At 49.3% G+C, this 25,725-nt stretch overlaps 1 protein-coding gene across 1 annotated transcript in view; it reads left to right on the forward strand.

Moving 5' to 3' along the window:
• The window catches only part of RHPN2 (rhophilin Rho GTPase binding protein 2), a 56,646-nt gene that overhangs the window by 1,715 nt on the left and 29,206 nt on the right, over positions 1–25,725 (forward strand). Inside the window, exons 2-3 of the mRNA XM_055311125.1 lie at positions 10,974–11,089; positions 24,169–24,297. Coding sequence (XP_055167100.1) covers positions 10,974–11,089; positions 24,169–24,297 — 245 coding nt within the window. The remainder of the gene's footprint in view (positions 1–10,973; positions 11,090–24,168; positions 24,298–25,725) is intronic.

Here is a 25,725-nt window from a genome sequence, read left to right on the forward strand (position 1 = left end):
GGGGAGGAAGGGATATAGAACACCTATAAGGGGGGCAGCCCGGGGTGGCTCAGCAGTTTAGCGCCACCATCAGCCCAGGGCCTGATCCTGGAAACCTGGGATCAAGTTCTGTGTCAGGCTCCCTGCGTGGAGCCTGCTTCTCTCTCTCTCTCTCTCTCTCTCTCTCTCTGTCTTTCTTTCATGAATAAATAAATAAATAAAATCTTAAAAAAAAAAAAAAAAAGCACTTGTAAGGGTTACATTCTGTCTTCCAGAACAGATTTTCCAGGGGAGGGTGTGCACAGGAAAGATGGCCCTGTAGGCAGGGAACCTGGGAGACAATGAGAGATTGGGTGTTTTTATTTTTCAATTTTTCAATTTTTTATTTTTTTAGATTTTATTTATTTATTCATGAGAGACACAGAGAAAGAGAGGCAGAGACACAGGCAGAGGGAGAAGCAGGCTCCATGCAGGGAGCCTGGGCCGAAGGCAAACGCTCAACCGCTGAGCTACCCAGGCGTCCCAGATTGGGTGTTTTTAGGTGCAGTTTCTCTGATGGTAAATAGGAGAATTGTGGGCACAAAATAAGGTGAAACACTGGTTTACAATTAGAAACGTCTCTTTTGAAAAGGAGGTCTAGTAAGGATGTTCTTTGTACCAGAATAATAAAAGGTGTTGACGTTGAACCTTTTCTCACTTTTGTGATCTGAGCCAGTTTGACCTAAAACGAATGCTCCCTGGATGAAAGGAGGATGTTATACAGGTGAAAAGGGGAGGAAGAGCGCTTCAGGTAGAGGAAACAGCATGGGCGAAGGCATGAATTGGGAGCACTTGTGAAGGAATCCTTTAGGGTGTGGAAGTAAGTGGGAAGGAGATTGTTCAGGGCCATGCATCCAGCTAAGGAAGCAGGGACCCTCAGGGATCCATCAGAGTGTTTTTTAGAAGGAGCAGATGTGTGAAAGATTCATGTCCCAGAAAGCTGAGTGATCTGTGAGTGGGGGATGGGGGAGAGGCCAGGAAGGAGTTAGGGGGTTAGTTAGTTGAAATTTCCATCATCTCTGCCCTGCCTACTCTGATCCCATTGGTGACTTTTCAGTTATAAAGTGCTGTGTAAACACAGCCTCAGCACCCATCCTAACCGCCAGCCTGCACCCCTCACTCAAACAGGGGTCCAGAGGGTCAGAGTGATGAGCCCCAGTAGTGGCAGCGGGGATGCGAGGAGCTAATGGACAGGATGTGGTGCGGAAGGGGCCAATGACATGAATCTGAAGTGTCTGCCTTAGGTACCTGGGCAGGCACCTCACTTAGGTGGGGGAACCCAGAGGCTGGTGTAGGGCAGGTGGATTTGAGGCCCCCATGACATATCCGAGTGGTGGTCTCACGGGGGAGTGCACTCCACAGACCCGGCAGCTATGAGAGTACCCTGGCTGGAGATGCAGCTTAGAGGGGGCACCAGTATGGGAAGCAGTTGGGGGGTTGTGAGAGGGCCCAAGACAGAAGGGAACAATACTTCCACTTAAGGGGACCAGCAGAGGGATGCTAGAGGCAAGCCAGGAGGGCTGCAGTGTCAAGGAAACCGAAAGGAGTCTTTTTCATGGAGAGGTGAGGTTGACAAGTCAGAAGAGCGCTGGAAAATACTGGGTTCAGTTATTTAGGGGGTTGTTGGTTCATGAGTGGGTAGAGTCAGGGGCAAAATGTGGTGGGGTGCAGAGGGGAGAAGAGCAGAGGAGGTGATAGCCGGAGGGAGATGGGGGTCATAGGAGAGAGAAGGCAGGTTTATTTCAGAATGGGAAAGTCTAGAGCCTTTTTTAAAAAATATATTTTATTTATTTATTTATTTAAAAAAATTTTTAAAGGTTTTATTTATTTATTCATGAGAGACACGCAGAGAGAGGCAGAGACACAGGCAGAGGGAGAAACAGACTCCATGCAGGGAGCCTGATGCGGGACTCGATCCCGGGTCTCCAGGATCACGCCCTGGGCCAAAGGCAGGCACCAAACCACTGAGCCACCTGGGGATCCCCTAGAACCTTCTTATAGCAGGAGTTCAGGGTGGAGGGCAGGTTGAAGATTTGGGGGAGAAAGGGAACAGCTTTCTGGAGGGGTCCCAGGAGGTGAGGGGCGGGGCAGGGATTGGAAACAGCTGCTGTACATACCGGGTGGGTGAGCCAAGCAGAGGCAGGACGTGAGGACCCCTGAGACTGGAGCTGCCCCCAGGGTGTGCCCACCCCTCCATCCCCTGTTTGGACTTGGGAGATACTGCACACACTTAGAGGGTCGAATTAACCGCTGCTAAAATCAGGCTGCTCTTTCATCCTGTGCTCTATCCTTTTTTTTTTTTTTTCCTTGAAAATCCCATTCTGCTCCATTCATTCAGAAAGCATTTATTGAGTGACAGGCTCTGAGCGTGACCCCTGTCAGATGCTGGGGCCGACTGGACTCCCAGTTTGGCTCCCGTGGCCGTTCTCAGTGGGCTGCATGTCCTGGGGCGCGGCTGGTGCTGGGAGTCAGCGCCTTGTCCAGATAGCTCAGGCCCTGCTTGAGTGGGACTCAGCTTCTTTGCTTTAGAACACAGAGCAAAAAGTGTGTTTCAGGGGTTTGGGGGGAGGTGGGTGTCCATGGTCCCTATTTAGAGCTTCAGCTGTTTTGCGTGACTTGCACAATTGCCCAAAAGTTCACTCTGCCAGCAGGGCCTGGAACCTGAATGTACAAAACAATCGTTGGCAGAGAGGGAGGTCCCCAGTAAATCAGGGCCTTCTTGGGGTCGTGTAGCACTTGGGCGTACAGAGCCCGAGGACACGGACACAGCTTGGCCCCTGGTCAGGCACAGACCCCGTCAGTATAGACTCTGGCCTCCTGGACTGGCAGCTGCAGGGGGAGGGCGGTGTCTCTAAATGAAAAACAAATAAAAAAAAGACCGAATGCTTTGTGGTCTACTGCAGTGTGTTTCCCTCCTGTCTGTCTTCTCTGGTTTTTCTTTTTTTTTTTTTTCCTTTACGTGAATCTGTTTACACAGAGGCACAAGCTCTAGGACTATACGCTACTTTCTTAAAGACCAGTGGAAATGGAGCTGCTTTTTCCCAAATGAGTTTCATGCTCGTCTTGAGGAAAGTGTGGGAGAATGGAAGAATGTGTCTTCTTGGCCTATAGTTGATGCAGAGGAATGTAAGTTTCTGGAACATTTAGAGCAGGTCCTGCCTCCTGAGCTCTCTGGGTGCTGTCGTTCTAAAGCCCCAGGAAATCCTGTTCATGGCCAAGAGAAAACCAGCTGGAGAAAAACGGGAGAAAGCCCTTCCCGGGGCTGTTGAAAGGGCCCTGGATGAAAGGGTCTGAGCACCGTGGGGAAGGAGAGAATCAGGACAAAGTGCAGTATTGTGTGTCCTTATCTCTGCCTCTTCATCCTTTGGGAACACTAATGACCCGAAATGAATTTAGCTCCATTGTTTTTACCCCAGAGCTGGAGAAGTTGTTTCTTGTCCACAGAAACCTCCAGGCTGGACGGGGCCCCAAGGTTCATCGTGTCCTGGTTTATGGTCCCTGTTTGCTCTGGGCTTTCTTGAGGCTCCAGCAGAGAAGGAAGATTTTTTTTTTTTTTTAACCCCCAAAACTCCTCCTACTTCTTGGCCTGCACCATTCATCTTAGGGAAGTGTAATTCTGTGTTAGACACGTGTGCACATCATATAATTATGAGCACACTTGTGTGGGGGGAAGCTTTCTGTTGGGCTGGGTCTGCAGAACACAGTGTGGGTTAGGGGGGCTCCTCAGCTCCAGCTTTCCTGGGGCGTGATAATGTCCCTCCAGGTGTCTGGACCCATCCCCTTGGAGCTTCAGTCCTTCCCCAGATGGGGAGGGAGGGAGGAGAGATGTGAAAGTTGGTGATGCTGCCCCCCTCCTCACCCCATACACCAGCCTGGTCTGAGCCAGGTCCTGAAGGCCAGGCTGGCTCCGGGTTGATCATGGCCTTGGTGAGTGTCTGCCTCGCTGCACAGGTGCTCACCACCAGCCCAGGGGCTCTTCGTCTTGGGGGATCCTGGCTGGGAGGGGTCGCCTAGCAGTAACAGAGTTTTCAGGGTGACTCAGAGGAGAATCAGCGTGATGGGCTAGCTGTAACACTATAAATGTCCCCTGCGTCCTGGGGCCATTTGGATGGATCCCAAGGCACCACCTGTTGATACCAAGCATTGGCCTTAGCCTCGTCACCACTTCCTCCTTTGGCTGGCTCAGGTGCCAGGGTCTCGTGACAGAAACGCTGCCTTGGAGGTGGCCACAGGGGACAGTAGAATGGCAGGTGTGGCCCAGCCACGGGGTGGGGTGGCTGGCAGAGTGGGCAGCAAGGGGTGCTGGCTGGGAGCAAGATCTGCCTGCAGCTCCAGGGACAGGATGGGGTGTGTGGGGGGGTGCGAGTCCTTCTGGCCTTTCCAGTCAGACCCGCGTGCTTCACTGTGGCCATCTGCCCTTAGACAGTCCCAGGTTTTGATTGGGTTGTAACGAGGAAGGAGCAGGTGATCGAGAGCCTCAGAAGTAGTTTCTTTTTGTCCAATACTACCTGTATTATAAAAGTAACGTGAATTATTGTAATTATAGAAAAAAGGAATTAAGGGGGGGCCTGGATGGCTCCATCAGAGAAGCATATGATCCTTAGTCTCGGGGTTGTGAGTTCAAGCCCCACGTTGGGCATAGAAGTGACTTAAATAAATAAACTGGGACACCTGGGTGGCTCAGTGGTTGAGCATCTGCCTTTGGCTCAGGTCGTGATCCTGGAGTCCTGGGATTGAGTCCCACTCCCCCTGCATGGGGCCTGCTTCTCCCTCTGCCTGTGTCTCTGCCTCTCTGTGTCTCTCATGAATAAATAACTAAAAATTTTAAAAATAAGTAAACTTAGGGGATCCCTGGGTGGCTCAGTGGTTTGGCACCTGCCTTTGGCCCAGGGCGCGATCCTGGAGTCCCGGGATCGAGTCCCGTGTCGGGCTCCCGGCATGGAGCCTGCTTCTCCCTCTGCCTGTGTCTCTGCCTCTCTCTCTCTCTCTGCGTCTATCATGAATAAATAAAAAATAAAAAATAATCTTAAAAATAAATAAACTTTAAAAAAAGGTAATTACAGAAGTGTACAAGCTCACATCTACAGCCCTCACCCACACAGACGTACTTTGTAGACGAGAACCATTAGCTGTGGGTGAGTGCGTCCTACCAGGTGAAATAAGCGGGTCCTTCGTTCGGGGCTGGAAATGTGCCTGATTCATGGAAATTTTGGTGATTCTAAAAGCTTTTGTTAGTCATTCGCTGGAAAATAACTGTGAGTGGTTTACCCAGGAGGTGTTGGTAAAGACTCCTTGAAGTGACTGAAGGAAGCTTTCAGTTCAGGATTATGGCCCAGTCTTTTTTTTTTTTTTTTTTTTTTATTTATAATAGTCACAGAGAGAGAGAGAGGCAGAGACACAGGCAGAGGGAGAAGCAGGCTCCATGCACCGGGAGCCCGACGTGGGACTCGACCCTGGGTCTCCAGGATCGCGCCCTGGGCCAAAGGCAGGCGCCAAACCGCTGCGCCACCCAGGGATCCCCTATGGCCCAGTCTTGATTTCATATTGTGCAGCCTCCCCCCCACCCCCGTGCGAGTGGTTGGGGATGCCAGTGACAAGCAGGTGCTCCCCGCCGCGCAGCCCCAATGCCTGGCAGAGAGATGCTGGAAGGGCAGGAGGGCTCTTGAAAAGTGCTGGACTTACGTTGTAGTTTTTAGGGACAAGGAAAAGCTAGATTCTGTTCATGTAGCCTGCCCCGAACCTCCAGCATGGTGAAAAGTTAAATTAGATGCATGTGTGTATTGCAGGCTGCTGCCTGCTATTTCGGGGCTCTCTGGCTGACAGCTTCTGGCTCCCTCACAAGCAGCCCTGCTTTCCAGAGTTTGGTGGTTGAGGGAGGGATTGCGTAACTCGGAAGGAGTGAGAAAGGCAGGGAAATCATCTTTGTGCTACAGGAGCTGCAAAAAGCACCCTCCTTCCCCTGCCCCGTGCGAGGAGCTGTAGCTAGGAGACCCTGCCCTGTGACCCCGTGCTCCGTCTTACACCTGACCTGGAGACCCCGGGTTCACGCTGGGCCCTCAGTTTGCTGCAGAAACATCTGTGTGTGTAAGCTTTCTCTTACAGGCCGTGTGGAAGAAGAGCCCGTGCTGGTTCTCTGGGGCGAGGGGAGCCAGGCTCCAGGCACTGATGTGAGTGGGGGGCCCCAGTTGGGAAGGAGAACTGGTCTATTCCCTCTGCATCTGCCTTCTGGGTGGCCTGGACTTGCCTTTCTCCCTGCCTAGGTCGGTCTTTGCAGATATGGGTTGACTATCTTCTTTCCTTGCAACTTAAGTGCTCCAGGTTGTGCCTAGGTATTGCTTTTATCTTTAAATTTTTTTTTTAAAGATTTTACTTATTTATTCATGAGGGACACAGAGAGAGAGAGGCAGAGACACATGCAGAGGGAGAAGCAGGCTCCGTGCGGGGAGCCCGATGCAGGACTCGATCCCGGCACCCCAGGATCACACCCTGAGCCCAAGACAGATGCTCAACCACTGAGCCACCCTGGTGCCCTGGGTATTGCTTTTAAAATACTTGTTTCCCAGCCGAGCAGTGTGATTAGGCACAAAGGTCACACCAGGGGGATGTTGACAAATGGAGTTTTCACTCTAGGTGAACTTATTCTAATTAGGACTAATGAAAGGATTAGTTGCAGACGCCAGAAAACTCCAATCCAACGTGACACATAAACACAAAGCGGGGCATCCCTACATTGGACTTTTACTCGGCAATAAAAAGGAACAGACCAGTGAGAAGTACAACAGTGTGGATGGATCTCAAAGCATAGTATTGAGCACAGTAAGCCAAACACAGGAGTCTATACTGTATGATTCCATTTATCTGAAGTTCTAGAACAAGCAAAAGTCTGTGGTGATAGAAACCAGAGTATGGGGGCGGGGGGTGGGGGGTGATGAAAATGCTCTAATTTTGATTGCAGTGGTGGTTACAGAGGTTTATACATTTGTCCCAAACCACTGAACTGTGTATTTAGGATCTATGTGTTTTACTATGTGTAAAATATGCCTCAACTTTAAAAAAGTAGCTTAGCTTAGGCAAGAAAGGGAATGCATTGGCTCTGGTAACTGAGCGGTGCAGAGGAACGGTTTCAGGCCTGGCTTGGTCTAGGGCTCAACTGCTGCTACCAGCATTTCTCAGCTGTGTGCCCCCTGGATCCGTATTCATTTCTGGGGAGACACTCCCTCACTGGTGGTAAAGGCCAGTGGGGAAAAATTATGGCATCTTCCTGATGGGTTCTTTTCTTAAAATATATTTTATTAATTTACTATTTTTAAAAGATTTTTTATTTATTCATGAGAGACATACAGAGAGAGAGGCAGAGACACAGGCAGAGGGAGAAGCAGGTTCCCTGCGGGGAGCCCGACGTGGGACTCGATCCCAGGACCCCGGGATCATGCCTTGAGCCAAAGACAGATGCTCAACCACTGAGCCACCCAGGGTGCCCCTAGACTTTTAAAAATTTATTTGACAGAGCGCACACAGGCAGGTGTTAGGAGAGGAGGAGGAGCAGAGGGAGAAGCAGACTCCTTGTTGAGCAGGGAGCCTGACTCCGGGGCTCGAGCCCAGGACCCCTGGATCATGACCTAAGCCCAGGGCAGACGCTTAACCAGCTGAGCCCCCCAGACGCCCCTTCCTGATGGGTTCTGATTATCCTGTGTCAAGTGCTCACTCTGAGTCCATCTCAAGGGCCAGGGCCCTTCAATTTCCAGCTGACGAGGCAGGAGATCAATGTTCTTCCTCTTTGGAAAGGAGATGGGGGTGCATTGAGTTACCATCCCTGACTGTCGAGGGCTGCGAGGTGGGAGAGGAGAGGAGTGGGACCAGAGCACCGTGCCCGAAGGGGATGCTCAGCGATGCTGGGCAGCCCTCAGCTGGGAAGCACAGAAGGGGTGTCTGGGGTCTGCAGGTGAGCCGTCCCCACATTCCCCCTGCTTTCCTACTGCTGGCTGCTTCACAGCTCCCACCTGAGAGTGGCAGCAGGGACATGGGCTTAAGTCCTGCTCCCACCCTCCCCGCCCCAAGAATCTTGAGTAGCTCACTTAACCTGCAAGCCTCAGAAGTGTGGGATCTCGGAGGCTGTACCAGGGACCATATCAGCCGGGTGAGGAAGTTGAGGTAAGTACTTAGTGTCCTTGCTCTTCTGGGTGTTGGCTGCTGGATCATCCCAACAGCATTTTAAAGTTGATGCAGATGCCCACACCTTAGTCTGGGGAGGGAACCAACAGACTCCGCGTGGCAGAAAGACTCACTTCACTGTAGGCCTTGTAGACCATGATCCTTGAGGCCCGATAGTTCAGCCTCCCCACTCCCTCACCCACCCCTGCTTCCAGTTCCTAGGCTAAACAGGTGTGGCCGGTGCTGCCTGGGACCCTGGCACAACCCCTCCAGTTTGCAGTCGCTCTGTATCCTGTTGTGAACCCACCAAGAACGAAGGCATGGGCGAGGACTGTGGGTCCCCACCAGCAGGGGCAGGTGGACAGCTAGCAGCCTCCCGGGACGCCAGGGGGTCTTTACCGCAGTCTTGCCCAGATTTGCCTCACAGGGCTGAGAGAAGCTTCCAGAGAGTCTTGTGGGTTCCTAGTGTTTCCAGCTGGCCCAGCATTCCTACCTGTCAGTAAGAAGTAATGTCATTTTGCTTCCAATTACTCAGTCATATCTAATCCTGAGCATTCCTACGTCTTATCTAGAAACTTGACTCCGCATCTGTGGGCCAGCCAGAAGTTGGGTGAAGTATAGGAGCAGGAAAAAGTTCTTATCCGTGAGCTGGAATGGCTGCTTATCTTAGCCCTGGGAATATGTACATAAAGGAATTCGTTATTAAAGCTTCTCTGTAAAATGGAACACAGCTTGGGTGAAACCGTGTGATTTTGAGTCGGATCAAACCATCCCTTGATAGTAATTTTGGAAAGTGGAAAGGGAAGAGGAGGCCTGTTATTTTAGAATTCTCATATTCAGTTAGCTTCACATTAAAGACATTTCAGTCTCCTATCTGCAAAAAGACAGTTCCCTGATTTTTATTTTATTTTTTATTTTTTATTTTATTTTTTTGATTTTTATTTTACTTTTTTTTTTATTTTTTTTTATTTTTTTTTTTATTTTATGATAGTCACAGAGAGAGAGGCAGAGACACAGGCAGAGTGAGAAGCAGGCTCCATGCACCGGGAGCCCGATATGGGATTCGATCCCGGGTCTCCAGGATCGCGCCCTGGGCCAAAGGCAGGCGCCAAACCGCTGCGCCACCCAGGGATCCCTTGATTTTTATTTTAAATCAGAGGTCATTGAATGGTTTGAAAGGGGTTAGCTGTAGGGCCTTTCCTTTTTTTTTTAATATTTTATTTATTCATTCTCGAGAGATACAGAGAGAGAGGCAGAGACACAGGCAGAGGGAGAAGCAGGCTCCTCGCAGGGAGCCCGATCTGGGACTCGATCCCAGGACCCAGGGGTCACGCCCTGGGCCGAAGGCAGGCACTCAACCACTGAGCCACCCAGGCGTCCTGTGTAAGACCATTCCAACTTGGATTCTGAAAATCTGTGTAATTTGTACTTGGGGGGCTGCATGGGGGCAGGTGGGTGGTGACCTGCTGGCAAGTGAGAACGAGATCTTTGTGGAAGGAGGAACGGAACTCGTTTCTGACCCACTGGTCCAAAGGGCACTGATACGGGGAATCCCTGAGAAGATTAGGGTTCTGAATAACTTTTCCCTCGTTGGGGTGAAGGCCATGGCTTGGGCAGAGGTGGGGCAGAGCTGAATGGCAGGGGAACAGCTGCAGAGAAAGGGCGTCTCCTCAAGGAGTGCTGCCCACCAGCCACCCTGTGGGGGTAGCCACAGCCCCCCCACCCACCAATGGGCAGAATGTAAAAAAATAAGCTTCAAAAGGAATGAAGCCCTCCCTCAGCTCCCAGGGCTTTTACCTGCTGGGGTGGGAAGCACACTAGTAGGTTAAAATGAAACTTTTACTCTGATCTTAAACTTTTCGGAATGAAACCCTGCAGTCCAGTTACTCTAGGAAACAATGAACAGACCGTCCACTGAAGAAGAAATTCAAGTGATCAGTTAATAAATGAAAGAAAAAGTTTACCAATAATAATCGCAAATTGGAAGAACAGGACACCTGTTTTTGCATATCAACTTGGCAGAGATTCTAAAAAATACTTTCCAGGGGTGCGGGAGGCTGCTTACAAAGGTTGGCCCCTCCTTGGCATCTGGGAAGCGGCTCTTGAAGAGTTCCCTCTATCCCCTGATAATAAGATTGGCACAAACCATGTGGTTTATGATGGATACCTCCTTTCCTTCTGGGAGTCTAGAATCTGGGTACGCACTAGCAGGGGGTGCCTTTGGGATCAGTCCCCAGGAAAATTCCCAGGCATTGATTTTTCTAATGGGCCAACATGGGTGGTGACATCCTATACACGGTCGCTGCATTTCTGTCGCTGGGGGGAGAATATGTTCTATGTGACCCTTCATGGGAAAGGAAGCCCGCGCGTGGATTGCTCCAGCCTCTACCTGTGTCTTTCCCCCTGTGATCCAGCTGTGTCCTTACTAGGTTGCTGTCATGCAGCTGTGAGTGCAGTTACGTGCTGAGTCCTGTGAGTCCTAGTGAGTCCCCGAACACGGGGCTGGTCTTGGGAACTCTCAGCACAGCAGTAACGTGAAAAGTAACACTATGTGTAAAATACGTGGGCAGGGGGGGCCAAAACAATGTATTTGGAATCGCGTTGCCGTAAGTGACTTTTGTTTTCTTTTTTTTTTTTTGTTTTTTTTTTTGTTTTCTTTTATACTTTTCGATATCTTATGTCTTTGCCGTCTTGATGTTACTTTTCAGAACAGGTTAGTTTTGAAGACGTTTCTGTTATCGTAAAGCTGTCATCGGTTTTAAGAGTGGCGGACCTCTAAAGGCTTCTCTCTCATTTTCCCTTAGGGTTGCAATCCCCTTGCGCAAACTGGCCGGAGCAAACTGCAGAATCAGAGGGCTGCCTTGAACCAGCAGATCCTGAAAGCCGTGCGGATGAGAACGGGAGCAGAAAACCTCCTAAAGTAAGTCACTGCTACTCCTCTGCCTCAGTGGGGAGTCCGCCTCTCCCAGGGCCTATCCATCATCCCTAAACTCCCCGGCCTGCCCAGCTTCCACGCTAGCTCTTGGTTTTAAACTCTGGGGGTTCCTTCCTTGTTCCCAGTGCCTGGAGCAGGCCCTTCCTGGCCTAGAGCTTGATTATGTTAAAGACAAGTATTTTACCCAGGCTGTTTGTGTGATTGGGAGGCGGGGAGAGGGGGAAGCCACTGATCACATTCCTTGCTCTCTATGGGAACTTGTCTGTCGTTTTCTGTGGCCTAGTGGAGACACTGTGCCTGGCCTAGAATCACTGCTCGGTGACAGTTCGATGTATAAAGGAAAGGAAGGCCGGAGGAAGGGAGTGGGGCATTTTTCTTGCCAGTGTCCGTCCCTCTAATACAGGCCCAGTACAGCCCCGTGGCCTTGGGGCACTCGTTATTATGCTCTGGTGGCAAAATAGTTACTTATCAAGCGTAGGACTCAGTGACACTTCACCTGTGTCAGAGGCGGCTGGGAGCCCTCCCCACACCCTTCAGTGAGTGCAACGTGGGACACTTTGCCAGCTTCCTCTTCTTTATGAAGAACACAGACTTTCTTCTTCCGCCAGAGTTCCGGGGGGTGACGTGTGGCAGCCCTCGTGCCGCCTCCTGCCCTGGGTAATCAGGGCACGCACTGTGCCTGCTGCCCGGCCGAGTGAGACAGGTGCCTCCTGCAGCCTCGGAAAGGGACGTGGGGCGCTCGTGGGGACCTGGAACCCGGCAACCTGGCCGGGCACCTGGAAACCTGGCAGGATATGGCTGTTGGGTGTTCCCAGTGGGTCAGCTGCGCTGTCGGAGGCCTTTGGGCGCCCAGAGGCTGCTCGGAGGTGGTTGGGAAAAGCAAATACACCAAGCCAGGTGTTCGTAACAGCGGCAGTACTCTGACGGTCCCAGGTAGGCACAAGGAGTGTGATCAGCTCCTGCACACGGGCCGTTCACCTGAGCACCCAGGGAAGGCAGGGGGAGGGTTTCTGATCATCACTTAGCATAGCTTTGCGTCTGAATCCTTCTGTATGTGCTCCCTGGGAAAGATGTCTGAGATACTAAGTGGGGGAACAGAAAGATGCACGACACCACACCCTGCATATGTGTTTTGGGGTTTTGTGCATTTGCTTTTGTGCAAATATACGTTTTCCAGAAAAGGTGGAGAAAGAAGCCTTGAGAATCATCTCTTGGGAGCAAGACCCAGGATGGGGGTGGAGGTGACTCTCACTTGTCATGTTACCCCCTCCGTGTTTGGATGTTCTTTTATGGCCTGTATGACTTACTTTCATTCATTTTTATTGTGAGCTCCTGCAGAGGCCCAGAAGATGGAATCACATACCATTGGCTCAGGAACGACGGTGCTGTGCCTTGTGTCGGCACCGATAGGTGTGGACTAACAGAGAACACGAGTCCTGGGGCGGCCAGGGTTCTGGGAACCTCTTCTCTAGCTACTCCTGTAACAGGATGGAAGCTAGGTTATTACTGGAAGACACTGCGAAACTTAGGATATTTCACATTTCACCTCCTTATTATTATTATTTTTTTAAAGATTTTCTTTATTCATGAGAGACACACAGAGAGAGGCAGAGACATAGGCAGAGGGAGAAGCAGGCTCCCCACTGACTAGGGAACCTGATGCGGGGCTCGATCCTGGGACCCTGGGATCGTGACCTGAGCCGAAGGCAGATGCTTAACCGCTGAGTCACCCAGGTGCCCCCCCCCCCCCCGCCCGACACTTTTTTTAAAAGTTTATTTACTTATTTAGTTTTAAGTCTTCTCAATACCCAACCTGGGGCTCGGATTCACGACCCTGAGATCAGGAGTTGCACTGCTCCACCGCCTGAGCCAGCCGGGCACCCCACAACATTTCACCTTTTAAAATGTCTGGCGGTGTCCCTGTCCCCAGGGAAGTCTGGAGCTGGGGACAGTCAGGTGCACAGTGCAGTGGGCTTCATGTGGCCGGTGTAGCTGGGGAGAGGTCCTTGATTTCGGGAGCGGCGGCCCTGGGCTGGCAAGGCTGCATGCATCCCCATCCTGCACGCCTCCCGCCCCTGTGGGAGTTGTGGCTGCCTCTTTTGATTGACACTTTGATGGGGCCAGCTCTGTGGCTAAGGGGGACAGGCTGGCAGCCTGGACCCCGGCTCCCCAGGAGTGGGCTGCAGTTGATTGGGCTGCTCGGTCACCCAGGAAATGAATTTGTTGAGCACCCAGGAAGTGGCAGGCAGCGTTTGAGGTCCAAGAGGAGAAGGCCGCAGGCAGTTCAGACGAGGCCCTGCTTTTACAATGCTTGATCTCTTGTGGGGGGACCTTAACACCCTGGAGACAAGTCCAGTCATGTCAGGGGCCGTGTTTTCCAGGGCGTCGATGAAAGGGAAGTGTGACAGCGTGGCGCAGCCTTAGGAACAGGCCATCAGGGAGGCCCTCTCTGGCGGGGGGGCCTTGGCGTTGCTAAGGCAGGAACCGGGGTGGTTTGGCTGCTTGTTCTTTTAACGGCAGCAGCAGCAAACAGGCTCCGAAGCCCAGTGGTTCAAGCCCATTGTCGGGTTGGCAGTTGTGGAGCTGGCCGGGTAGGGTGGGGTTGTTAATGATTTTCGTAGTTGACCTAAAAGTTCAAAGTGGCCCTTTCTGGAGAATGTTGTGAGAGAGAACCCTAAAGGTATTTATTAATCTGACTCTGGCAGCACCAACGGTTTCCCGAAAACAAATAGGGCGCCCAGCCAAGTCCTGTGGTTGTCCCCGGGTGGCTGGTTAGGTGGCTGTCCCTGCTGCCGAGGGGTAGTTTCCATCATAAATTGGGCCCCCGCTGTCCTGTGTGTGCACCTGCCTGCTTTCAGGTTCTCAGTGTCGCTCCAAGGCCCTCAGATAAAGATAGAGTGTTTGGGTGGCACCCGGGTGGCTCCGTTGGTTAAGCGTCCAACTCTTGGTTTCGGCTCAGGTCGTGATCTCAGGGTCGTGGGATCGAGTTCCATGTTGGGCTCTACGCTCAGTGTGGAGTCTGCTTGAGATTCTCTGTCCCTCTCCCTCTGCCCCTCCCCACTTGCGCGCGCTCTCTCTCTCTCAAATAAATAAAAATAATTTTTTAAAATGTATTTTATTTTTACTTATTTATTCATGAGAGACACACAGAGAGAGGCAGAGACACAGGCAGAGGGAGAAGCAGGCTCCATGCAGGGAGCCCAATGTGGAACTCCATCCCAGGACCCTGGGGTCACACCCTGAGCTGAAGGCAGGCACTCAACTGCTGAGCCACCCAGGCACCCCAAATAAAACCTTAATAAAAAGAGCATTTGGGTGGGTGTCGCCCCAAAATGCAGGAATGCAGGAGTCCCAGGGCTTACCTGCATTGGTAGGGGCTGTGACGCTGGACAGGCATTGAGAGGAGCCAGGCTTTGTACCCTTTCAAGGTCTTCTCCTCCTCTGAGCCTTGTCCACCCAGAATCCATGAGCTTCCTGGAGTTTTACTGGGAAGGCATGAGGTATTTTAAAGTTACTTTTCTAGGCTAAGCAAGGACTATATTCTCTCTCTCTTCCCAACACCCTGCCCTCCCTTGAGGAAAGCTGGGGTGGAAATGTGATGATGTTTCTCTGAAACAGTGATGGTCTTTGTGAAATTTATTTTATTTTATTTTAAAGATTTTATATTTTATTCATGAGAGACACACAGAGGCAGAGACACAGGCAGAGGGAGAAGCAGGCTCCATGCGGGGAGCCCGATGCAGGACTCGATCCCGGGACTCCGGGATCACGCCCTGAGCCCAAGGCAGGTGCTCAACTGCTGAGCCGCCCAGGCGTCCCTGGTCTTTGTGAAATTTAAAGCAAGCTGCCATGTAGTTCAGTTTAACTAATGGGGCTTTTGTGCCAGGGCAGGCCATTTAACGTCTTTGGGCTTCGGGTTCCCCTCTTGCACCCCAATACCTTCTGGGCTAGAGCAGGGCTGGCCCACTCTGAGGCTCACAGGGGCTGGAGGGGCTGGGCCCAGTCTGCGACGTAATAGGGAGTGGGGGGGACAGTGGCGAAGTGCAGAGCACACACTCTCTGGAGGGGCCGCCTGCAGTTTGCCTCATATGGAGGGGAGGGCTATGGTTGCTCATTCTGCGGGTTTTTTTGTTTTTGTTTTTGTTTTTTGTTTTTTTTTTTTTCAAGAGAAGATAGAGATCTGACCCTTTTCTCTCCCTTTTTAAAAATCTTCTGATAGTTGAATTTTTAAATATTGGCACCTACTTCGATGGGGGAGAAAGAACCCCCTGAGGACCATGTGAACAATACCCCCTGACCTCCAGTTTGTAACTTCTGGTCCAGCAGGTCATGAAGTCCTGGGTGGCGGGTGACCAGGGGTAGCCTCAGCTGTAACAAGAGTGACTTGGGGTTAGTGGATGCTCACACCATTGGTTCTGATGGAGGCTGGCAGGTGTCTGTGTCGTGGGGTGTGTGAGCCCCCCGTGGCCTTTGGGGCTCATGGCAACCCTGAGGCCTGCCTTCCTGCACTTCTCCACTGGGAGCCGATGTCCTGCCAGACTGGCTGTTCTGCTGCCCTCGGGGGGTGGCCACATGAGGCCACCAGGTGGTACTCGCAGGATTTGGGGTCAGATGGATTAAGGTCAAACTGTACTAGTAAGGTCTCCAAAGCTGGTGCACGTCTTTGGTGCTCGTCAGTGTGCCTCTTCCTGGTGGGGGGGTGGGGTGGGGGACAATTTTACTGAAAGACTTGGGAGAAAAAAGTTGCAGTGAAGCGAATGGAATTATATGGGTCAACATTCAAAATTCACGTGTGTCTTTAAGACAAAAGGCAGGATGTTAAAGAAATTTTGGACTTGGAGCAGAGAAGCAAGCCGTTATCGCATAGGGGCTGCTTAAGGTGTAGAGGGCCTCAGCGGCTCCAAATTCAGGGGAGGAATGCGTGGATGCGGTCAGTACCCTCAGGAAATAATTGAATGTGGCCTTCCGTCCCCGTTCACGCGTGTTGGGTCGATCACTCACAGCGAGTCAGTGGTGCACCTTCTCATTCTGGACTTTGCAAGTGTATGCATGCTCTTTATGAAAAACCCAAGGGAAGAGGCCTTTCCTTGGTGGTGCAGGCCAGAGGGAGGCCGTGGAGAACGTAGGCTGGAGACTTGGGGCAGAAGTGCCCTGTGCCTCATTCTGGTTGGCCTCAAGGGCTCTTTTGGCTGTAATATCAGCTGTTGGGCCATGAGGTTCCCAGAGGAGGTTTGCAACCAAGGGGAAGGTGAGAAAAACAAACAAACAAACAAACAAACAACAACAAAAAAACCAAAGCCATGTTCTTCTAAGGAGGCCCATAGAAGCGATTTGTTGTCTTTTGGAAAGACAGCCCAGACTCAGCCCAAAGTTTGGCTCGTGCACCAGTATCGAGGAGACCAAGGCTCTGGTTTTAATCCCTAATTTGGGCCAGCTGATTCTATTTTTATATGTTACCCCAGGCTGTTCCTCCAGCCTGGGCACATACATCGTTTTTTGTTTTTTTTAAAGATTTATTTATTTATTTATTTATTTATTTATTTATTTTATTATTCATTCATTCATTCATTCATTCATTCATGAGAGAGAGAGAGAGAGAGATTGAGAGAGAGAGGCAGAGACACAGGCAGAGGGAGAAGCAGGCTCCCTGTAGGGAGCCCGACCTGGGACTCGATCCTGGGACTCCAGGATCACACCCTGGACTGTAGGTAGCACTAAACTGCTGAGCCACTCAGGGATGCCCGTATTTTTAATTGACTTACCTTATTTGAGAAGCTCCCTTGCATCAAGGAATCCACGAAAAATCATCTGTAAGAGAAGCAGCGCACACACTAGGCAATCCGTTATTGTAGCCGAAGGTTAGCATTGTGGAAACTGACCCTGAAGCCCTGCTTGGCCACCAGCTTTTTCCAGAGTGACCCACACAGAGGTCTGTGTCCGAAGAGCAGCCTGTTGATCTGTTGCAAATCCTAAATCTCAAATTGACAAGTCAAGAGGGAAGGGAAGTGGCAAGTCAATATAGAGAGGTGGAAAAATCAAGTTGGCCTACTTGGAGGATCTGCAGATGTTTGGGCAAGGCTCTTAGGGTATGAATTGTTGTATTTAAGTTGGATCCACTCTGTTGCAGAGAACCAGGCTCCCCCATCCCCACCATTGCTTCTAGAGAGGGGTTTTACTCTGCCATTTGTTCTTACATCAGCTGAAATTTGTTGAGCCTCCATCACATGGAAAAGACAGTGCCAATTTCTGGGACAAACAGGAGGAAATAGAGGACAGAGGTCTTATTCTCCATTTTAACTTCTATGTCCTTTGTTAGACATGGGCCCCAGCTCCTCTCTGAGCTTCCTGGCAGGCGGTATGAAGAAGGGAATATGACGTGGAACACATTTCATACCCATTGGTTCAGCCAGAGGCAAACCAGGGCTAAGAAGAAGCTTCTCCCAGTTTTTTTCCTTGTGTCCTTCTGGACATTATCAGCTAGTGAATCAGCTACATTCTCTGAAACATCTCTGTGGTACAGATTTTACAAGTGGCCGATTGTGACTCATGCTGTGTAATGAAATCAATTCATTGAGTTGCTGTGGTATTATAAAAAATAAATATTTGGGTGGGTGGGGTGCCTGGCTGGCTCAGTCGGTAGAGTGTGGGACTTTGATCTCAGGGTTGTGGGTTCGAGCCGCATGTTGGGCATAGAGCCTAATTAAAAATAAATAAAAAATATAAATATATATGGTTATATTTGGTCTCTGTGCTTGGTTCCTGGCGCACAGCTCCTAAAACCCTTGGAATCGCCTGCCTTCGGTATGCTAGTGAGGTGACTCCTTAATGACGGGAACAGGGCCTTCAAAATGGGGACTATTAGCCAAGAAAGACCAAACCTGGAACTTACAATGCTACCCTGGACATCTGGGGAGGGGAAGGGGGCTGAAGATTGAGTTCAATTGCCAATGGCCAATGGCCAATGATTTAATCAGTTGTGCCCACGGAATGAAGTAATGAAATCTCCATGGAAACCCCTCACAATGAGGTTGGGGAGCTTCCAGGTTGGTGAACACATCAAGATGCTGGGAGGGTGACGTGCCTGGAGAGGACGTGAAAGCTGCTCGCCCCTCCTTGACCTTTGGATCTATTCCATGTGACTGTTCTTAAGTTGTGGCCTTTAAAGTAAACCATGGTAAATGTAAGCAAAGTGTTTTCCTGAATTTTCTGAGTCATTCTGGCAAGTTATCATAGAAGGGTGTTGGGGGAGCCCTTGATTTGTAGCTGGTTGGTCACAAGTACAGGTGCCCACCCCACCCCCAACCTTGTGACTGGCACTTGACATGGGGGCAGTCTTGTGGCACTGAGCCTTTAACCTGTGGCAAGTGAATCGAATTGGATTGCTGGGCACCCAGTTGGTGTCAGAGAATCAGAATTGGAGAGTTGCGGATATCAGTCTCTTAAAAAAACAGGCTATTGATTAGAATAGAATTGGATATATTGGCATACATCGCATGTGTTTCAAAGTTGGGCTCGTGCAGCTTGTTCTGGGGGGTATGTAGATGTGTACACTGCGTTGTGATATAAAATGTATTTCGTGCTGGCAATCATGCTCCCCTCGCCTCCCCACCCAAATCCCCAAACCAATGATCGTCACCAAACTGAGCTTCCAATATCTCATTGCCCTGCTGGGAAGCCCAGATGTGCACATGTGAAGACTTACTGAGTAGTGACAGGGCAAGTGTCATCATATCTGCAGCCAGGGTCAAGCGTGGCGTTTTCTGTGGCATAAGCTTGTGGGTCCAGGAGGAGGAGTTCAGTGATGGGTGGAGGAGAGAGAGAAGGGAGAGGATACATATAAATACATCAGGGAGAGATATGGATGAGCTCAAATACGTGGGGAGGCAAGGAGAGCCCCAGTGGAGAGGGCAGACTGTAGGGGAAGAGGTTTAGCATTTTACTGCCTGGAGGAAAGGTTGACAAGCGGTGAACAGAGCAAGCCCATGACAGGTGGCTGGATTTTCATCAGCTGGTTGAAGGGGAAGGTGATTAGGTACCATTTCTTTGGCTGGCTGGAGCTCTTGGCTGATGAACTCCAGGCGTCCTCATCTGTCAAAGGAAGAAGTTCTGGTAGCTGGTTGGAAGAATGTGAGGACTTGCTGGGATGGTTCAGGGGCATGTGCCCCGCAAGGCCTGGCTCAGTACTTGGTTATAGTTGCCAGTGTTATTTTTGCAGTGATTCCTAATCTGTAAAGTAAGGGGAGCACCCTTACTTCTAGAGTCTTCTTACTTCTAAAGTCTTCTAGCAAGTGTCCAAACGTCTGCTTTGAGGCTTTGGGTAAAATGTATGCCTTCATATTGCTTAACAGGGTAATATTCTGGGGATATATCACATTTTGTTTATCCATTTGTCAGTTAATGGGTCTCTCGATTTTTTTTTTTAAATTTATGATAGTCACACAGAGAGAGAGAGGCAGAGACACAGGCAGAGGGAGAAGCAGGCTCCATGCACCGGGAGCCCGACGCGGGACTTGATCCCGGGTCTCCAGGATCGCGCCCTGGGCCAAAGGCAGGTGCTAAACCTCTGCGCCACCCAGGGATCCCGGGTCTCTCGATTTTTACCAGAGATTTGGCCCATTTACTTTTTGACTATTAAGAGTAATGCTACTTTACTCTTTAACTTTTTTTAATTTTAAAATTTCTTTTAAAGATTTTATTTATTTATAGAGACACAGAGAGAGGCAGAGACATAGGCAGAGGGAGAAGAAGCAGGCTACATGCAGGGAGTCAGCTGTGGGACTTGATCCCGGGACTCTAGGATCACGTCCTGAGCTGAAGGCAGATGCTTAACCACTGAGCCATTCAGGCGTCCCATTGTTAAAAATAAATTTATTTATTCTATTTATTCATTCATTCATTCATTCATTCATGAGAGACACACAGAGAAAGGCAGAGACACAGGCAGAGGGAGAAGCAGACTCCTTGCAGGGAGCCCGATGCGGGACTCAATCCTGGGACCCTGGGATCACACCCTGAGCCGAAGGCAGATGCTCAACCGCGGAGCCAACGGATGTTTCCTCATTATGGTTTTAGTTAGTATTTCCCTATATTGACTCAAGACATCAGCACCTTTCTGTGCACTTATTAGCCATTCATATCTATTCTTTAGTAACATGTTTATTCAAGTCTTGTCCATTTCACGAATTCAGAAAGTTACAGGATAGACAATCAACATATAGAAGTTTATTGTATTTCTATACACCAGTAATCACTTATCAGAAAGATAAGATAAGGGATCCCTGGGTGGCGCAGCGGTTTGCAGCGGTGTGGCGCAGCGGTTTGCGCGTTTGGCCTGCCTTTGGCCTAGGGCGCGATCCTGGAGACCCAGGATCGAATCCCACATCGGGCTCCCGGTGCATGGAGCCTGCTTCTCCCTCTGCCTATGTCTCTGCCTCTCTCTCTCTCTCTCTCTCTCTCTCTCTCTCTGTGTGTGTGTAACAATCATAAATAAAAATAAAAAAAAAGAAAGATAGGATAATAATTCCATTTACCATTGCATCAAAGATAATGAAATACCTAAGAATAAATTTAACAAAAGAGGTGAAAGACCGGTACGCTGGAAACTATGACCCTGCTGAAAGACACTGAAGGCATAAATAAATGGAAAGATATCCCATGCTCATGGATTGGAAGAACTAATATGGTTCAAACGTCCAGACAGCCAAAGCAATCTATAAATTCAATGCCATCCCTATCAAAGTTCCAATGGCACTTTTCAAAAATAGATGAAACAATGCCAGAATTTCCATGGAACCACAAAAGAGCCTGAGTGGTCAAAGCAATCTTGAGAAAGAAGAACAAAGCTGGAGCATCACGTTTCCTGATTTCAAACTATATTACAATGCTATAGTAATCAAAACAGTGTGGTATTGGCATAAAAACAGACTTGGATAGATGAATGAAACGGAGTAGAGTGCAGAAATAAACCTGTGCATAAATGGTCAATTAACTTAATACAGAGGAGCCAAGAATATACAACGGAGAAAGGATAGTCTCTTAGTGATGGGGAAAGTGGACCACCGTCTTATAGGATACACAAAAATTAACTCAAAATGGATTAAAGACTTATTCTTTATAGATTTTATTTTATTTATTTTTAAAGATCTTTTTTTTTAATATTTTTTAAAAATTTATTTATTCATGACAGATGCACACAGAGAGATAGGCAGAGGCAGAGGGAGAAGCAGGCCCCATGCAGGGAGCCTGATGTGGGACTTGATGCCGGGACTCCAGGATCGCACTCTGGGCCAAAGGCAGGCGGTAAACTGCTGAGCCACCCAGGGATCCCCTCTTGATAGATTTTAAAGACTTACAAGACCTGAGACCATAAAAGTCCTGGAAGAAAACATAGGAGGTAAGCCGCTTGACATTGATCATGGTGATGATTTTTTGAATTTGACCCCAAAAGCAAAAACAACAAAAGTAAAAAAATAAACAAGTGGAACTACATCAGACTACAAATATGCACAGCAAGGACCATTACCAAAATGAAAAGGCAACCTTCTGAGTGGGAGGAAATGTTTATAAATCATCTGTCTGATACTGGGTTAATAACCAAAATATATAAAGCTCGTACAAATCAGTAACACAAGAACAATCAGATTAAAAAACAGGCGGAGGATCTGAATAGACAGTTTTCCAGAGAAGGCATAAGATGGCCAATGGTGACATGGAAAGATGCTCAACATCATCAGGAAAAGGCAAATCAAACCCACACCTCTTAGAATGGCTGTTCTCAACAAGAGAAGAAATAACAAGTGTTGGTGAGGATATGGAGAGAAGGGAACCTTCGTGCACTGTTGGTGGGATTGTAAATTGATGCATCGACTATGGAAAACAAATTAAAAATAGAACTGCCGGGACACAGGTGGCTCAGTGGTTAAGTGTCTGCCTTCAGCTCAGGTGGTGATCCCGGAGTTCTGGGATTGAGTCCTGTATCGAGCTCCCCTCAGGGAGCCTGCATCTCCCTCTGCCTGTGTCTCTGCCTCTCTGTGTCTCTCGTGAATAAATAAATAAATAAAATCTTTTAAAAAAGTATATATAACTACCATGTGTTCTAGTGATCCCACTTCTGGGTATTTATCTGAGGAAAACAAAAATACTAACTCAAAAAGATAGATGCACCTCCATGTTCATTGCAGTATTACTTACAATGGGCCAAGATATAGAAATACCCTGTGTCCATTCATGGGTGAATGGGTAAACAACATGACACACACGCACACACACACACGCACACACACACACAATGTAATGTTGTTTGGCCATAAAGAAGCATGAAATCTTGCCATTTGTGACAACATGAATAGACCTCGAGGGAATTTTGCTAAGTGAAATAAGTCAAACAGAAAGAGAAATACTGGTGATCCCATTTATATGTGGAATCTTTAAAAAAAAAAAAAGGCTCATAGATACAGAGAACAGATGGTTGGTTGCCAGAGTTGGGGGTTGGGAGATGGCTAAAATAGGTAAAGGGGGTCAAGAGGCACAAACTTTCAGTCATAAAATAAACAAGTCATGGGGATTTATTGTACAGCATGGTGACTGTAGGTGATAATACTGTACAGAGTATTTTAAAGTTGCTAAGAGAGTAAATCTTAAAAGATCTTATCATGAGAAAAAATTCTGGGGCAGCCTGGGTGGCTCAGCGGTTTAGCACCACCTTTGGCCCAGGGCGTGATCCTGGAGACCCAGGATCGAGTCCCGCGTCGGGCTCATTGCATAGAACCTGCTTCTCCCTCTGCCTGCCTCTGTCTCTCTTTCTCTCTGTGTTTCTCATGAATAAATAAATAAAATCTTTTTATTTTATTTTATTTTTAATTTTTTTTTTTTTTTTTACTTATTTATTCATGAGAGACACAGAGATGCAGGCAGAGGGAGAAGCAGGCTTCATGCAGGGAGCCTGACGTGGGACTCGATCCTGGGTCTCCAGGATCAGGCCCTGGGCTGAAGGCAGGTGCTAAACCGTTGAGCCACCCGGGCTGCCCTAAATAAATAAAATCTTAAAAAAAAAAAAAAAAGTGGATGTCATTGCTTTGTTCCTCATCCTAATGGGAAAAGCATGTCTTTCACCCCTAGTGCAGTGTTAGCTTCGGGTTTTCATAGATACCTTTTATCAAGTTTTGTAAATTCTCTTTTATTCCTAGTTTGTTGAGAATTTGTTTTATTTTTATTTGAGAGAGAGAGCGAGCTCAAGCAGGGGGAGCAGCAGAGGGAGAGGGAGAAGCAGATTCCCTGCTAAGCAGGGAGCCCAGCATGGGGTTTGACCCCAGGACCCTGAGACCATGACCTGAGCCAAAGGCAGACGCTTAACAACTGAGCCACTCAGGCACCCGTTGAGAATTTTTATGATGAATCTGTGTTTTACTTTATCCCATGCCTTTTTTTTAAATCTATTTAGATGAACATGTTTTTTTTTTTTTATCCTATGTCCTATCCATATAGTATGTTACAATAATTGCTTTTTTAGATTTTAAACCAACCTTGCAATCCTGGGATAAGTCCCACTTGGTTGTAATATATAATCCTTGTGAAATATTGCCATGTTCGGTTTGCTAATATTTTGTCGAGGATTTTTTTTTTTTGCATGTATATTCATGAAGAATATCGATCTGTTGTTTTGCTTCTTTGTGATGCCTTCCTCTGGTTTGGGTCAGAAAATGAGCTGGGGAGCGTTACCTCCCCCTCTGTTTTCTTATCCATTTCCTTTCAAAGGGATAATTTATGGCTTTTTTTGGGTGGCTGGGAGCTCTTCTCTTTTCTCAAAGCTAATTCTTTGCAGGGATGTCTTTAAGATTTATGTCTGGCAGCGCAGTTTATCAGCTCTGTCCCGGGCCCGTTTCCTGGCAGACGTGGCTCAAGATGGGCCAGGTGCTGAGCGCCTCTGAGACGTCTCACCTGGTCACATCTGGCACTCACATCTGCAAGTGAATCCTCAGAACTTCCTTATGGGGGCTGGGAGGTCTGCTCCCCGGCAGCTGGGCGGCGTGGCTGAAGGTACTTTGCCTCCCCTCCTCTTCTAACAGAGTAGCTACGAACCACAAGGTACGGGAGCAGGTGCGCCTGGAGCTGAGCTTCGTGAACTCCGACCTGCAGATGCTCAAGGAAGAGCTGGAAGGGCTGAACATCTCAGTGGGAGTCTATCAGAGCACGGAGTAAGTGGCGCCAGTTACTCTCTCTTCCAGTTAACCTTCTGAGCCTGGGAAATTGCAGTTTCAGGTACGGTGCCCAGGCCTGAGGGTGTGGCCGACCCCACTTTGGGAAGAGAGGGATTGATCGGTTTGAGGTTTGCGCCTCCAGTTGTCCTAGGATGCTTGGGGACGTAGCTTGATGGGGGTGCTGTGCAGCTGGGAGCAGATGAAGAGATGGCACCTGTCATGTGGCTCTGCCGTAACGATGCCCTGGACGCACGTCTGTGGTTAGCGCTGAGAGCCAGCCTGCCCGGTGGGGGCCCACACTGCCTTCCCTTCTTCCCCCTGCCCTCCTCCTCACCGTGCACAAGGCCTGCCTGGGTCATTCTATTGATGGGACACAAAAACACAGGAACAACTTGACAGGGATCATTTATGTCAAAGATCAGGGGACTCACATGAGTTCCCTGAGGACACACTTCCGAAGCGTACCCCAATACATCTTTGAGAAACAAATGCTGCAATTCAGAGGCCTCCCTCTAGGGAGTGTTGCTGGGAGGTGCACTATTGAGGTGGGCCCTTCAGAAGAGCTCAGAAACACTGGGTGTTATACTATAGGTTGGCAAATTGAATTTAAATAAAATTTTAAAAAGAGGAAAAAGAAAAGAAAGCTCAGAAAGTCTCCCCAAGGTGCACTACCTTTGAAAGAGAGGTCCATCTTTAAGGAGAAATAACTTCTTTTCCCAACCCTGTGTGGGGAAATGAGGCTTCTCAAAAGGTAGGTGAGCACCAGGGGAAATTCAGTAAATAGGTCTGTGGATTAACAAAAGGTTGACAGGTGGGAACCCTGAGTCACCTTTGGAGTATGCTTTTTCTTTTCTTTTCTTTTTTTTTTTTTAAAGATTTTATTTATTTATTCATGAGAGACCCACAGAGAGGCAGAGACACAGGCAGAGGGAGAAGCGGGCTCCATGCAGGGGACCCGATGTAGGACTTGATCCTGGGACCCCGGGGTCATGCCCTGGGCCCAAGGCAGATGCCCAACCGCTGAGCCACCCAGGTGCCCCTGGAATGTGCTTTTCCTGATTACCCCCAATCCTCTGCACGCCCGTGGGTGTTTTCAGGGCTGCAGGGAAAGCGTTAGCATGTGAAGCCTCTGCTCTTGCCCCTGGGCCGTCCCTGTGCCCAGGCACGCTCACCTGTGAGCTGTGCGTTTGGGGGTGGGGGATGCACACACCTAATCAGAACAACAGGTGGGAGGCTTCTCCCCACCTGCACTGTGGTATTAGATTCCAGGGTTTTGCCCAAAGGTTGAAGTTCCTTGAGTGAGCGAGCCGGGGACAAACATTGCGCATACGTGCAGGGTGCTGTGTCATGCTCCCCCTCGCTGGGCCGGAGTGCAGGGTGGCCACCGCGGGGACGGGTGTGGAAGGCCCCCGCGTGATTACAGCG

The sequence above is a fragment of the Nyctereutes procyonoides genome, unplaced genomic scaffold, assembly GCF_905146905.1.
Source record: "Nyctereutes procyonoides isolate TBG_1078 unplaced genomic scaffold, NYPRO_anot_genome, whole genome shotgun sequence".
In the NCBI taxonomy this organism is placed as follows: Eukaryota; Metazoa; Chordata; class Mammalia; order Carnivora; family Canidae; genus Nyctereutes; species Nyctereutes procyonoides.